The following is a 15,844-nucleotide window of genomic DNA, read 5'->3' as shown; positions in this document are numbered from 1 at the left end:
ACCCTAGATGAGGAAATCTCTGCAGCACCTTCTCCTTGGGGCAGAAACCTATCCCTGGTAAAGCCAGTCTAGACCAAGCAGACACCCAGAGCCGTGGGGAAAGGGCTTTTATTAACCAACATGAGGAGGAGCAGAGCCCAGGCTCCCCATTCCATCGATGCATGTTCCACCCACCTGGGTGATGAGTGGGGGGCATTCCTCAAGAAGTACAGCCATTCTCACAATAAATACATTCATTGTGGGGTGGAGGTGGGAGAGGTGTGGGTGAAGGGCAGTAAAAACTCGTGGAGTTCCACGTTCTCAGCTACAAAAATAACAGTCATCCTCACCCAAGGGGAATGGGAGAGCTCAGTCAGAGTTGATTGTCCCATACGGGCCTGGAGACATCTGAGGCCCTTGGACCTTGAAAGTGCCCTGGTGAGGTAGGACAGGAGCGGGAGCCAAGCATCCAAACTCCCAGCCTCTGCCCTTTGCATAGTTCCAAGAACGGGCTTCATGTGCCAGGTGAGATCTCAGATCACTTCCCCTGCTCTGGTCTAGGAGAAGCAATTGCTTGGTCCCTAAGAGGGAGGCTGGCTCCTTGAGTGCAGTGTCGGTCACTTGTCCTAGTTTCGGAAGGACAGCTAAACGGGAGGGAGTCTCCCTGTGAAATATCCATGGACCAAACCTAGTAGACACAGGTCTGACTGAGGCAGCAAGGGGGGCTTCCGCGTGTGCATGTGGGTGGGAATGGAAGCAGATGATGTGAGTGTGTCACCACACATGCACAGGAGAAGGACGTGCCTGGAGCTCTGGCACTCTCGCATGGCATGTGAATGAGTGCAGTGAGGAGGCTGACTCACGAGGGCTGCACAGGAAGGGAGAGGAGGGGAGTGATGTTTCTTACCTCCCAGGCAGGCCTATCCCAGACTCCTGCCAAAGGGTTACCACATGGGGCTGGGGTTGAAAGAGGACTAGATAGGAAGGTGACAATTGGGAGGGTGGCCCCAATCTAGGAGGAATGAAACAAGGTGCCCCAGGAGGCAGGCAGGACACTGCAGCCCAGCTGGTACCATTCTTCCGTGTGCACATGGGAATGTAAGCAGGACTCAGGTGGCTGGGAGAGAGAGAGGTCTTGTCTGAATTCAGGACTACCCAGCACACAGAGCTATGCAGAGGGTGGTGATATTGAGGCCATCTGGACCTGCAGAACCCTACCTGAGGAGAAGAGGAAGGTTGGGCAGGTAATGGGGTAGGAAGACAGTCCACTCCTCCCAAGCTCTTAGGTTAAGGGTAGAAACTGGGTCTGGGTTTGCAGAGTACTTGGTCCTGAGGGAGCACCTACCTTTGAGGAGCACCGGTAGGCCTGGGCTGCTCACATGTGTGCCTTGGAGACTGAAGAGGGGTTTTGGCTAACCATGATTCTGGCCAGCCCTACAGAGACATCAAAGGGTTGGGGGAGGGGAATGGAGTTGGGAGCATGAAGGGGGTGGCTGTGTTGGGGAGGCAGAGGCCCAGCCTGGGGCAGACAGGCTGGCTCGGAAGAGCATTTGTTTAGGAGGCTAGGCTCAGACAGAGCTCTCATCTAGCTGCTCTACAAGATGCGTGTGTTTCCTCTTCTCCAGGATGCGGCTGAGCTCCTCCGCGAAGGAACAAGGTCCCGCTGGCACGCCATTGTGGCTCTGCCTCAGGAGCACGTAACTGTTGCCATTCATCCTTCGAAGGCGGCTGGGCAGGGCCACCAATCCATTGGTCAGCTCAGCCGGGGGCGGGGGTGGGGGGGGAGGGGGCGGGGCTGGGGCTCCTTCCCCAGGGATGATCTGGAGGCAGCCACTCTCCAGGCCCCCAGCCCCCTCCCCCTCGTCACCTTCATCCTCCTCTCCAGGACACTGGCCTGAGACTGTCTGCAGCTGCACAGCGGAGCCCCCTGCCCGGCCAGCCCGACCCAATGAGTATTTTCGCCTCCGACCTCGTCTGCCTCCCCTCAGACATGCCACATAGAGGAGGGAAGATGCCAGGATGAGGCAGAGGCCGCCAAGTACAGCAATGGCCACCACATACAACAACCTCATGTCATGTGCCAGCTGGGCCCCATGTGTGGCAGGGGCTTGTGGAGCTGGGGCAGGGGTAGCCGGCCGGACTGTGAGGCTGTAGGAAGCCAGCAGCATCCGGAGACCGTTCTCCTCAGCATAGCAACCATAGTTGCCACTGTGCTCCAGTTGTGCGTCTGTTAGCAGCAGCCCGTCCACTCCTACGCGGCAGCCGTCCTGCCCATCACTCAGGACCTTGCTCCCATTGAGCAGCCACAAAGCTCGGGCCAGGTTAGATGGCTGGTCACAGGGCAGGAGGACATCATCACCCCGGAGCACAGAGCGGGTCTTGAGTGGTGGTGGTGGTCCTAGGGAGGATGGGAAAGGAAAGATCAATATCTGCCCATGCTAGACAGCATTGGAAATGGCAAGACAGGTGGTAGTAGACAGCTAAATTCTGGGCACCAGACACAAAGTCTAGAATCTAAGCAAGCCTGTGAGTGCATGCTTCTCAGGGTGCACACTGGCCCTTCCTAGTAAGTAAGCAGTGTCTTGGGCCTTTTCTCCTTTTATCTCTAGTCCTCTAGCTCTCTCGCCTGTGGTTCCAGTTCCCGCCATCTACCAAGGACTCCTCCTCTTTACCTTCAGCACAGCTTCCTTCCTGAACACGACCGGACTTGAATGTTTACCATGTGCTGGGAATCTCGCTAAGGCCCAAACCTCCTTCATCAACCACACCAGGTCCTTTCTTTGAATTGCTACCAGCAGCTGCTGCAGCAGTGTACCTCAGGAGCCAGGAGTCTCCCTTGCCTCTCTTGCTCACGTCAATCCTCATGAGACTCTCAGACCTGTTCGCGTCTCTCCTTCCTCAGCTGCCTGCCCTCTAGGGCCCTCATTCAGTCTCTATTCCTTGCAACTATAGCTAATCCCTTGAAAACACAAATCTAGACTGAGGAGATAGGTCCGTGAGTCTAGGTGTTTGCTGCCAGCTTGACAACCTGAGTTCAATCCCTGGGAGCCACATGTAGGAAGGAGAAAACTGACTCCCATAAGGCGTGTGCACATCCACATCACACACATGCTTGTGAGCAAACTAAATACAGTTTTAAAGATTTTATTTTTCAAGACAAGGTTTCGCTGTGTAACAGCCCTAGCTATCCTGGATCTCACTCTGTAGACCAGGCTGGCCTCAAACTCACAGAGATCTGCCTACCTCTGCTTCCCGAGTGCTGGGATTAAAGGCATGTGCTCCACCGCCCAGCTTAGTTTAAAAACTTTTAATACAGGAGCTGGAGAAATGGCTCAGTGGTTAAGAGCACTTGTTGCCCTTGCTGCAGAGGCCCTGAGTTTGGTCCAGCACCCACATGGTGGCTTACAAGCACCCCTAACTCCAGTTCCAGGGAATGAAACACTCGCTTCTAACTTCCATGGCACCAAGCATGCACATAGTGCACCTACATACATGCAGGCAAGATGCGCTCATAAAATATTTTTTTAATTTTTAAAAATAAGCCAGGCGGTGATGGCACATGCCTATAATCCCAGCACTTAGGAGGCAGAGACAGGCAGATCTCTGAGTTCTGAGTTCAAGGCCAGCCTGGTCTACAGAATGAGTTCAGCCAGGGCTACACCGAGAAACCCTGTCTTGAAAAACCAATAAATAGATAAAAAGCAAAAAAAAATGTTTAGAAATATGAATGTGATCAGACTACTCCCTGGTGTAAATCTCTTCAGAGGTTTCCTGCTGCTTTTCATTTAAGGACCAAAACTGTTGCCATGGTCCCTGCTCACCTACCTCTCCAGTCTTTCCCTCCTGAGTTCTCTCTTCTTGCTGCCCTCGCTGCTTGAGTGTCATGGCCCTCATGCTCCCACCCGCCTGCTTAGCTTGGAGACAGCACAGCTTAGAACTTGAATCTGACTGCTCCAGGCCAGGCTGACTCTGACCCTGCCGCTTCGTAGTTGAGTAACCATGGACAGTTAGTTTCCTTATATTCCCCATGCCTCAGAAGGGTTGTCCCTCATAGGGATGATAATGGTGCCTCTCACAGAGAATGCTGTGAGAACAGACACATGGAAGTATTTAGATCAGTGCTTGGCATATTAGTACTCAGCTCTGATTACTGACTTTTTTATTCCTTCAGCTACCAGCTCTGCTACATGATCTTTCTTTGGAGAAAAACACATTACCCTTCTGCACCTCGTTGTAGTTGCAATTATTAATAATTATAGGTAGATATTTGTATTTATATCCCCCCACCATTTAGGCATATAGTTTAGAGGTGATCATAGAACCATTACTAACACACTAACTCCCCACCCCCATCTGTTTCTGTCTGTCTCTGTCTCTGTGTGTGTGTGTGTGTGTGTGTGTGTGTTGCTAGCGAGTAAACTCATGTGTCAGGCAGGAAGAGCTCTCTACCAATACGTGACATCCCCGACTGTCTCCAAGTCTTGAGCCTGTGTCCTCATTTATAGTTTGATAAAAAAAAAAAAAAAAAAAAAAAAAAAAAAAAAAAAAGTACCTATGGAATACTTGTCCTGTGCTGGGTCATCCTCACCAAAACCACACAAGCCCAGCCACTCAGAAACATCCACACAAGTCCATGAGTTCCACTTACCTGTATCCCTGCTGCCCTCACAGCCTCGATTTCCTCTCTCTATGTCCTGTATCAGTGCTGTCCTGAGGACAGAAAATCAAGATTCATGAACAAGGAGAAATGTGCAGCAGGATTACCAGTAACAGCTCACATCCCTTAGGGATTGGTGGGCTTTCCTCCTCCATTCAGGGCACATGTACCCCATCCCCACTTCCAACCTCTGCCCTGGGACCTGTTGGCTGCGGTGGTGGCCACCATGCAGGCATGGGTGCTGGAGTCCCAGCCGCAGTAGGGGTCCCGTGCTAGGATGCAGTCATAGCAGGAACGGTAGCGTGAGCAGCTGGACAGAGGGAACTGGATAACTCCACTAGCAGCCCCCACGTAGAGGCTGTGCTGGAACCAGAGAGAACAGTCGGTCAGCAATACCCCAGCTCTGCCCAGTCTCCCCAGTCCCCCACTCTGTTAGCTTATTGAGGCCAGAAGTCAGGTCTACCTGCATCGGAGAAACAACTAGATTGTCCACAGACTGGGGCTCCCTGAACACTTGTGTCTCTTCGATAATGTGCATCCCAGAGCCCAGGACTACGGCCTTGTGGATCCAGCCATCAGCTGATGTAGAATGAACAAAAGTCAGAACCCAGAGTGTGATCTGCTCTCAGTACCCCACAGGAGTCCTAATGGGAACAGCTCAGGAATCATAAGGTTAGAGACAAGGAATCAGCCACCAGCAGGGGTCCCTCAGGACACTGAACAACTCCAGGCCAATGTGGCAGGAACTACTGTGTTCAGACTTAGCAGTAACCAAGGCCATTAGGGATCAGGGATTTGGGTCAGAAGCACCTGTGCCCAGAAAGAGCAGGTCATAGGTGGGTCCAGCAGGTGTGACGACGTGTGTTCCCGTGAGATGTGTGTAGCGTACATTGCGCTTCAGCAGCAGGGGCCGCCCACGTGTGGGCACCACAGGCCGGGCCATCAGTGGGTGCAACTTCACAAAGTCCAGGACCAGGGATGGCAAGTCTTGGGATGAGTTGTAGCCTCGACTGCGCAATGAATCTGTGATGCACTGAGTTGGGGGGTGGGGGATGAGCCTCAGGACCCCACCACCTGCCTCCCTCTTTATAATGCTGAACTGTCCTACCCTCCCAAGGCTTTGTCTACTCAGCATAGGTCCCAGTCCTGAGTGCTCACCGAGCCAGGCCGGGGTTCAGGCACCCCACCCTCATAACGGCCCCAGCGGCGGGCACCATCCTGGTACTCCATGTAGGGGCCTGTGAAGACAGCCTGCATCTCGGCCAGGTCATAGCGGCAGACGGCTGAAGCCTCCAGGGTCTTCCTAGGAATGGGACATGGCGGAGGACTTAGTCACAACGAACGGAGCCTGCCTCCAACCCACGCTCCACCTGGAGCTACTGTTACCATGGTCCATCTCCACCTTAGGCCTAGGGACCTGTCTTGTGCACCAGTGGACCACAATGCCCTCTGGCCCTAGGATAGTTTGACATACCTGACTTAATTTTGCAGCCAGCTCTCTCCCTAACAGATCATATCTGCTCATCATTGACCTCAGCTCCAGCTCTGAGATTTCCTCAGTTCCTTTCCTTCCCCGGCACTCCTGAGCTTACCACTGTGTTGTCAGCGTGAAGACTGCATAGAAGTGTGTGGGGGCCGATGTATCAGCATCCAGGCTGCAGACCCCACGTAGTGTCTCGTACTGTGGAATGTGGCAGATGAGACGAGCCTTCAGGAAGGATGTCCACTTCTTCTGTAGGATCTTTTTTCCTCCCAGATCTCCCTGGGGAGGGAGGGACACAGGGTCAGGGTCAGAGATCTAGCCTTTCCCCACACCCTGACTTCATCATATGCACCTTGCACACACGGGCGACTCTAGCCACACGGTGGCTGCTACGACTCTGACTGAAGCCACTTGAGCCTTCTTCACGCTCCATGAAGAAGTAGTAAATCTTGTCGTCGTCACCCACGGCACTGGCCTTGCTCTCCCGCACCAGCGCAGAGAATACAAATTCAGCATCTGTGGGGTGAGTATTTGGGTGGCTATGAGACAGCCTGAGAACTCTCCCTTAGCCACGCCCCTCCATTAGCCACGCCCCTCCATTAGCCACGCCCCTCCCTCCACAATACACAGGTGCAGAATGGAAGGCCTCACCTGGAGACTTGGGAATGGGATGGTCATCTGCCCCAGGGAGAAAACAATAAAAAATAGACCTCTCCCCTCCCCTCATTTTGTGCCTCATCCTCCTAACCATTGAGCCAGTGCATGGGCGCTTCCTCAGTCCTCAGGGAGTGTGGGTGGCGGCTCCGGCGGATGTCAGGAATGCTCCGGAATTCATACCGCGTGGCTGTGTAGAGGCCTCCATCTGAGACAAGGACATCCAGACATGAGATACATGTCATGTACAACAGGGAACGTGGCATGCATAAATGGCAAATCCTAGCAACAAGATCCACGTTCAGATCACAGCATGCTTGTGGTTGCGCACTGGCTGCAGGAGTGCCAGCTCACCGATGATAAGGCCTGTGAAGCCACGGGCTGGGTCATAAGGACATTTCTCCTTTCCCTCCTCGAAGCTAGTAGGCAAGATGAAGGCCTCAGCATCCTGGAGAATGAGGGTCCCAATCAGTCAATGGTCCTGAAGACAGGCAAAGGCTGCAGCCCCAGGTCAGGCCAGTCTGGGGTTAACAGTCAAGGCCAGGGGCAGAGATACTCACAATGGCTGCACAGAGGGGCTGGAAGGCGTGGGTCCCACATGCATAGAAGTGGGTGGCATTGAGGCGCTGAAGGAATCGCACATGGTTGAAACACTCGGTCTGTGGACAAAGGGAGGCAGTGATAGAAGTCCTCTGCTTGGATATACGCCATCTCCGTTAGTCTAGCTTTGCGGTCTGATTCTTGCCTCCCCACCGTGAGGATAGACATTCCAAGATGCCTCCGATTACCTGACGCTACTCTGCCAGCTTCTCCTGTGTCTGTTTCCTGCAGTCCCTTCCGCCTACTCTTCAGGAGCCATTGGCACTCAAAGGTAGAGAGCATTTCAGGAGAATGACGGCTGGACATGAGCTCAAAAGTTACCTTTTTTTTTGAGACAGACTTTCTCCGTGTAGCCCTGGCTGTCCTGGAACTCACTCTACAGACCAGGCTGGCCTCGAACTCAAGAGATTCACCTGCCTCTGCCTCCCGAGTGCTGGGATTAAAGACCCATGCAACCACCGCCCAGCTCAAAAGTTACTTTTAAGCAATGTTCCTCCCTAATCCTGGAGCTCCCACAAATCCTAACTCTCTCTCTCTATTGCCTCACAAGCAATATCAATCTCACCCTGTCCAAGAGCAAGCTCCCATTTTTCCTGACCCAAATAGTCCCTCTTAAACCTGTTTATCCAGTCTTTCCCCCCTCAGCCTGCATCCACCTTGCTCTGATCCAGAAGCATCTTTGCTGCCGCCGCCCACTCCCACCCCCACATTCAGTCCCTCTCCATGATTCACTGTGCCAAATGGTTCTTGAACTTGGCTCATGTCACTATTTTCATCTAGTACAGATAATCATCACCTCTTCCTTGGACCACTCCAGTGGCCACCTGACCCCTTCCTAACCCGCCATGCTACTCTTTATAACAACTGTTTACTCAGTGAGTGAGGGATACTCCAGAGTCAAATTCAAACAGCACAGGGGTTCTGTTGTCAACAGCCTCTCATGTATTCCTGTCTCCCAGGGGGCCTGCGAGGGGGACCAGTGCCACCATGCCCGAAGTTTCCTTCCAGAGATATTCTGTCTGTCAACACCCTCTCACTCCCATCCAATCCCCTTCCCAAAGCACCACAAGTGCAGAACAGACCACGGCGTGGTGGCAGCTCCCTATGCTCTGAACACGCAGTCCCCCACGCCCGCAGGCTTGTTCCCTGGATGCTCACTTCATTACTCCAGGCACTCTGGCTCTCTCCACACCCCTCAGGTGCCCTCAGCTGCTGTCCCACTCTCTTCGACCATCCTCCCACCTGTCACTCAGAGTCTGATTCCATGGAGGACTTCTGTGTCCAATTTGTCACCCGCAGCGGCCATTGTCTACGTCTGTTCCTCGTCAGCCTGCTCAGGCCGTCTTTCTAACCTCCAGGACGCCCCAAACTTTCTACTGTTCTTCCTGTCCCTCGACTCAGTCTGTTTTAATCCATCTGGCACATGGCGTGAGACAAGCATTCCTAGAGCAGCTCCCTAAGACAGCAAACGGGCAGTTGGGGAAGAATTCTGTAGTCAATGAGCTTGGAAAGCAGACGCATCTCTCTTTACCGGGTGACTTCTCAGAGTCTTAAGGATGTCACTGTGCACTCTGAGATAGGAATGCTGTCCTTTCCACACATACTAGATGTAGTGCATAGCTGTTCTAGCTATGACCTTGAAGCACCACCCCTAGTGAGGTAGCAGGTAACTGTTACACCTGCCTATGACCTTGAAGTACATGCCCCTGGGATGCCGCTTGGGACCCTTAAGACCTGGGATGCACACATGTGGCTCTCTCTTTGCTCCCTTGTGGTTTTGGATGCTGAAGACAGACCAGGCGAAAGAACAGCGTGGGACTGTGCCTCAGCCCTCCAGGACCCTGCAATAATTCCTCTGTTCTGTCTCGTGAGTTTTCCTTCTCTAATAAATTCCTTTGCCCTTTAAGCAGACTCTGTGGATTGCTAGCAATATCTTTACCCATTACTAGTCCACTCAGTTCCTCCTTTGAAAATGAATGTCCTTCAGGACAACGCTTTGGGGCATGTTCTCTGACGCTTTGCTGCTCAAAGTGGTCTGGAGATATCAGCTTCAGTTGGCTTTCTAGAGCAGTACTATCTTGGGTCCTTTCCAGACCTAATGATCCGGAACCTATGATTCATGTATGAGGGCCTCTAAGGCATCAAACAGTATGGGTGTCGCTGTCACAATCAAGTCCAAGCCCCTTGTTGGCATTTATGACACTTTGTGTCCTGGGTTTTCCTACCCCACTAGCTCTGTTTATTAACCACAATGCAGTGAGACAGCCTGTGATGGAAAGTCCCAGAGAGGCACACCACAGACTCGTTGAGTCAGAATCTCTAGGTTGGTGGACCGTGAGATACTTTTGCTTTTGTTTTGAGACAAAATCTCATATAACCCAGGCTAGCCTCAAACTTGTTTGGGGCCAAGGCTTTTCTTAAACTCCTAATCCTCTTTCATTTACCTCCCAACTGCTGGGATCATAGGCCTGCACCACCAGGATGCCTAGTGTGAACATGTACTTTTTGTCTATAAGTGTGTGTGTGTGTGTGTGTCCTCATCCTTCCAAGGGCTGGGATTACAGGCACATGCATCATAACTGACTTGGAATGTGTATTTCTTTCCTTATTTCATCTATGTATATGTATGCCTATGCTATGGCACACATTAGAAAGACGGTCAGAGGGCCATCTGTGAGAGCAGGGTCTCTCCTTTCACTGTGTGAGTTGTCAGGCTTGGTGGCAAGTGCCATGAGGAGCCATGTTGCTGGTCCAAGAATGTGTATTCTTAAAAAGCTCTCCAGCCAGGTGTGGTTTAATCCTGGCACTTGGGAGGCAGAGGCAGGCGGATCTCTATGAGTTTGACTACATAGTGAGACCCTGTATCAAAAAACTCCAAAATATGTACATAAATATAGGAAACTCTCCAAATGGATTTTACATAGCCGGCCATAATTCCCCGCCCCCAGACACTCTGCTTTTTAGCTAGAAAGGACTAATGCTTGACTAAGGATCCTTCTACAGACACCAGGTACTTGGACTAGTGTTCCAGCAAAGTCTCGTTTTTTCCTATCTGTGAAATGGGGGATAATAATGCACCATAGGATTGTCTTAGAACTAGATCTAGTTGTCACTCATTGTTATGATTATAATTTGAGATTCCCCTGAGGCAGGCCAAGTTATAGACCACGGATGGTTGGGGTAGAAGGGTTACCCCAAGGCCTGCCTTTCCTAATGTTCACTGTGGCTGTGTAGCTGGCTGCAGCACATCTGTACCACTCCATCTGTGTCCCTTCCAATTCTGGCATCCCCTGGTTGAGGAGGAAGAAAGGAGAGCTGGGGGCAGGGCGGACCACATACCTGGTTGTTTTTCCCTTTCTGATGACACTTGCTTTGCATCTCTGGGGAGGCCTCCCAGTGGATCTAGTGAGAATAAAGGGAACAGACTGCAATATCGACCTCAATAGCCACTACCCAGAGAATCCGACAGTGGGGCTCCAGCGTACTGGAGAAACCAGAGTGGGGCGAATTTCAGAAGGAGCTCTGGGCTGGAAGGACAGTGCTATCGAGAGGCCGGAAGGCTGGAAAGGTCTCCAGGGGACTGAGGTCCCAGGGAGCTGGAGACCCTGAGGTTGGTCCAGGTGCCAGGGGCTGACCTCTTTGTGAGCTCCATCTCCTATGTTACGGGCGCTGAGAGAGAACAGGGCGCCTCGAGCCCCCACCAGCAGCCTTTCCGAAGCCTCCTCCAGCAGGAGCGTGGAGTAGTTCTGGGCTTGGCCCTTGAAGTGCCGGATCCGGGAGAGCTCTGGAACAAGAGAGGCAGTGAGCTGTCTGGAGCTGTCTGGGAGGCTAGTTCCTGCCCCCCCCCCCCCTGGCAGCCATAGCCTTTCAAGGTTGGGGATCTAACCTTCATAGGAGATGGTCATCCGAGGGGTGGCATCTAGCTCTCGGGATGGTCTCCGCAGTGAGGGTCCAGGGACTGCTCTTACTGTGAGGAAACTGAAGAGAAGGGGCCAGAGCCTCCCCCACATCTTCCTGGGGAAGTTCAGACTAACAAAACCCCAAAAGCAGCCGGGGCCAGAGTCACAGGACAGGAGGGGAAGAGCAATCACTGGGGTCAAAGTCCAGGTCGTGATCACATGGAAGGTCAGGGGTCAGGAGGCCATGGAGATCAAGTAGTCATGGGGCCATGGAGGATCCTGGAATGGGGGGGACATGGAGCCACAAGGTTGTGTGGCCATGGAATCACAGCTCAGAAGTCAGAGGGAGGGATGGGTCACGGGTCACGTGCCTTTCTGCATCAAAAGCAAATTCCATGGAGAGTAGGCATTGGAAGGTCCCAGCAGGGTTGTAGGCTACTGAAGGGTCACCTTGCCCCCAGCCAAGAGTTTGGGGGGGAGTTCCAGTTCTCTCTCTGTTTTCTGAAGGAGAAAGCAAAACAAAACAAAACAAAAAAATCAAAATCCCTCCAAAAAGGAAAGCCCTTTGATCTGTGTGTGTGGAAGATGGATGGCATTACCCAGACTTCAGGAGGCACTGAAAGACTGAGGCCTAGTATCCCCAGAACTCCCACATCAGGACAGACTCACAGCCATTCTGTCCATCTCTGCCCTGGTAAAGAGGGCTTTGGTGAACTTACTGTCTTTACAAGACCCTAGACTAGCTTTAACCTATGCCCGTGGTAACAGCCCTCACCCAGTCAGAAGACTGCTTGGGACCATCTTGGTAGAGCATTGGTTCTCAGACAGGCCTGTTCCTCCAGCAGGGCTGCCTGTGGGTGCCTTCTGCAGGAAGGCCTGGGCAGAGGCAGCTAATGGGCCTTTTGTTAATTTTGTCCTGTTTTCCCTTTGTTTTTTTCTTTCCCATTGGCCTGAGAGCTCCCTTTGGAATTTCTCTTTAATTAGACACTTCTCTCTGGCATTTTTCTCTGAGGGGGTGCACATCTCTGCCCTGCCCATGCGAGTCCATACTGCACCCTCTGGCCGGGCATCTACACGAGTCCCTACCTGCTGGCAGGCAGCGCAAGCATGAGGGGGTGGGATCGAGGCACGGGCATCTCGGTCCCTGAGCTGCACAAGGGTAAAGTCTGTGCCAGAGATTGCACTGTGTGCACGACCAGTTAAGGCCTAAGCAACGTGGAGACCGTGAACAATGGGACCCTGAAACTCCTGGCCACCTCTAGTCCCGAAGCTGAGGTGCAGGTGGATGATAGGCCTCCTCCTTATCTCTGGGGGGACTTCCAGAGATTTCCTGGGCTGGGCGAGGTGTGGAAGACGCCTGATCCACCCAATATCACCAGACACCCACAGGCAGGGACAGAGGGTGTCACCGGCCTCTCCTTTTCCTTCTTGGTCAAATATTAACTATCCGGCCTTAAAGAGAGGGGAGGGATCTGGAGCTGGTCAGAGGAATAGCAGGAATTTGGAGGGTCTGTTCAAGAGTTAAAGGTTAGCATTGTCATGAGAGGAAGAATATAAGAAGCAGAAAAGAGAGCCTCTGAACCACAGAAAGGACCTCGAGTTCTTGTTTTGGGGGCTGGGGCAACAGAGGTTTCAGGCTGCCTGAGCTCCTCGCTGTGAGGGCACACCTGTTTACGATTGGGGCCTCCTATTTGCTCAGCACAGGAGGGAGAGAGAGCCCTATGGGCTAGCGGAAGTCAGTGCCAAGGACAGGGCAGGAAGACCACATCCAAGATCAGAGGAACCGCTCAGTGTGGAGTGCATGGCACACGCACACATTTATTTTGAGTCATGGAGGTCCCAAAGAATGTGACACACTTGCACACAGGTGTGCACACGTTCAAGTAGGGCAGAGAGCACATGTATTTATAAGAGTCATGCACACACACCCACACCCACAGAGGCTTAGCAAAAGTATGCTCACACAAAGGGCCAACGACACACAGTAGTACATAAGGCTGTGTTGACATGCCATCCATTCAGTGGATCACATATCCTCAGAGGTGAACAAGCAGGGCTACATGCATTGCCTCCTATTCAACAGGAGTTTCGTGTCCACACACGTGTGTGTATAGGAGCATGCACACAAAATTGTTGATAGTGGGCCAGGCTCAGTGCACGTATGTATTCAGAGTCCTCAGACACAATTACATCCAGGCGGAGGCAAACACTCAGGAAATGCAGAAAGGGGTCCAGCTTTTGCTGCAGGCTTGGTGGCTGCCAGTGTCTGCTGGGGTTAGATGCAGAGCAGAATCCTGTCCCCTTTCCTGGAAGTCCTGGTCCTAAGGCCACCTCTCTCCCTCCCCCCCCCCCGTGTGTGTGTGTGTGTGTGTGTGTGTGTGTGTGTGTGTGTGTTGTGAGGCTTCTGACTTGGGGTGAGTGCCTGAAAGGGAGAATGGGTAAATAGCCCGGAGAGGAGGAGGAGGAGGCCCTCAGATTTAGCAAAGTGAAGATGGAATGCTACCTCGGCAGCCCTCTTGCCCCCTACAGACTGCCGTTCTAAATCTGGGGAGCTGGACTGGAGCGTTCAGCCCCCCACTTAACCTGTTGGGAGGGCCCGGTTAATGGACAGGGGGTGGAGCACGCCACCCCTCCCCCAGTACTAAGAGGGTTCAAGGTCCCCAGTTCACACCCCACACTTCACCCCAAGTTTGGGTTCCTTCCCAGGGCCTGCCTGCTGAACTCTGATCATCTTCTGTTTGATCCTAGGGTGGAGAAAACTGGGGAGGTGAGGATTTCCCCCAACAATAGCCTCAGTGGACTCTCGACCTTCATCCCTGATGTCCACCTGTCTGGGGTTAGCGGTATTTCCCTCTGCCCGGTACGATGGCGGTCTCTCCTGGCTCGAGGGCCGCTCTCCCTCGTCTTCCCCTCCCTCCACCATCCTGGACAGTCCGCGGTTCTCTCCTTTGATAAGATCTAACCTCAGTATCTACTGCTGCAGCTCGAGGACAAGCTCTCCTTCGATCCCGCCGGACGCCAGGAGACATGACCCAGATCCAGGGGAACACTGTTCTCCACGCGGGTCCCTGCCCCGCTGCGGACCCCGACTCCGCGAAGGCGGGTCCGCGCCCTGCGCGACCCGAGGCCTGGCCCGCGCCCCTCTAGAACCTTTTATGCGGGACCGGGGGTCTCGGCGGTGAGCAAGGCCTGGCCTAGCTTGGAGGGTGGAATGGACGTGGACCAGGCTTTGCCCGGCCGCGGCCCCCGGCCCTGCCACCGCCCGCACTCCCCCGCCTCCCTCACCTTTGCGCTGGGATCCGAGGCCATAGAGACAGCGACGTGCGGCTCCGCGGCCCCACGGCACCAGCTGCGGGAGGAAGGGGCCGCGGCCGGAGAGGCGGGGTGGAGGCGGAGCCGGGGGTGGGGCGGGGGCCGGAGGCGGGCCGGAGGCGGGGGCGGGGAAGGGCGCCCGCCCTCCTTCGCGCCCCCCACCACGCACAATAGACACGATTTGTGGGAGATGCTCGAGGCCCACGGCTCCTGGTGTCCCCTTTCTTCCAGGCTCAGTCGATCTGGGTACTGCCCGCCCCTTGGTGGTGGTGGTGGGTGCTTGCCACCGCGTGCGCCCTAAAACAAGCTGATCCTGCCTGTCTACTGTGGTCCTATGACCCCTCCCATTTACCTATTGCAGGGACGCGTAAACCTCGGGTCCCTGAGTCCTGTACTCTGCTCTCTAACCTGCACCTCACTTCTTGCAAAACATGTTTACCATGCCTTCCTGCCTTTGGCCTAGGGTGCCGGTGTGCAGATGGGAACTACAGTTAAATGCATCAGGCTTCTGCGTAGATTTTGTTTCCTAGTTCAAGGTGTGTGGTTCTCACCCTCGCCAGACTGTTCAGCTTGAGGTCTGAGTGGGTGAGATGGGGGGCCTGGGAGGATGAAGGGACAGCAGAAAATATGCTCTTTATGCATAAAAAAAAAGCCACAACCATGCGCACGGATTCACTCAACAAATCTTCGTCGTTCTTATCTCCAAACTTTCCGTGTTCCAGTCAACCGAATAGCCTATGCTTCCCAGCTTCAGTTTCCTTGTCCAACTCCTTTAGGATGATTTGCCCTGCAAATTCAGGCTCTCCTCCTTCCCAAGGGTTATTGGAATGAATATGGGGCTGGGGTTGTGGCTCAAGGGCACAGTGCATGGCTAGCATGCAGGACACCCTGGTTCCATCCCCAGCACCACAGAAAAACAGAAACAAAATCAACCATGACTTCGGCCTTAAGTCCTAGTGAAACCTGAGCTCTGGCCATGACCCACCCCCACAAAAAAAAATCCATGACAACATTATGATGGGCAAAAAGGACCAAAACAAGAGTCTAAAGAACAGGCTTGCATGTGCCTGGATGTTTGAATAGGCTCAGTGGCGTGTTAAACTGATGAGAGCCCGAGGAGGAACTTCATTCCTCTTCCAGGATTCCCCAAAGCTTGTACAGTTTGGCACTCAATCCATACAGTCTCAGAGTCTGGACTGTGTGTGACTGCAGACTGCTAGACAGAAGGGCCCAGATCACACTTCCACCCCCTGTCAGAAT

The 15,844-nt window shown here is 53.3% G+C and overlaps 1 protein-coding gene across 3 annotated transcripts; it reads right to left on the bottom strand.

Annotated features, from left to right (window-relative positions):
* Window positions 1-90: 90 nt before the first annotated feature.
* Sema4g (semaphorin 4G) lies at window positions 91-14,653 on the bottom strand. Of its 3 annotated transcripts, none has more exons than XR_003736744.2 (16): window positions 14,558-14,653; window positions 11,260-11,773; window positions 11,009-11,157; window positions 10,713-10,775; window positions 7,334-7,432; window positions 7,128-7,221; window positions 6,868-6,981; window positions 6,472-6,635; window positions 6,229-6,398; window positions 5,795-5,939; window positions 5,447-5,669; window positions 5,100-5,215; window positions 4,839-4,999; window positions 4,628-4,689; window positions 1,325-2,377; window positions 91-1,197 (listed from the first exon to the last, which is right to left on the bottom strand). XR_003736744.2 is itself a non-coding variant. In XM_028891132.2 (15 exons), exons 2-15 carry the CDS (start codon window positions 11,381-11,383, stop codon window positions 1,548-1,550), a joined length of 2,514 nt encoding a protein of 837 aa, XP_028746965.1. In that variant the 5' UTR covers window positions 11,384-11,773; window positions 14,558-14,653; the 3' UTR covers window positions 91-1,547. The 3 variants fall into 3 exon arrangements, 1 of the variants encoding a protein (XP_028746965.1); XR_005091876.1 differs by having other exon boundaries at window positions 91-1,096; XM_028891132.2 differs by having other exon boundaries at window positions 91-2,377.
* Between the last annotated feature and the right edge of the window lie 1,191 nt (window positions 14,654-15,844).

Source organism: Peromyscus leucopus, chromosome 1 (assembly GCF_004664715.2).
Source record: "Peromyscus leucopus breed LL Stock chromosome 1, UCI_PerLeu_2.1, whole genome shotgun sequence".
Lineage (NCBI taxonomy): Eukaryota > Metazoa > Chordata > Mammalia > Rodentia > Cricetidae > Peromyscus > Peromyscus leucopus.
Note: the sequence above shows the minus strand (reverse complement) of the source record. Positions and strands in the feature narration are given on the sequence as shown.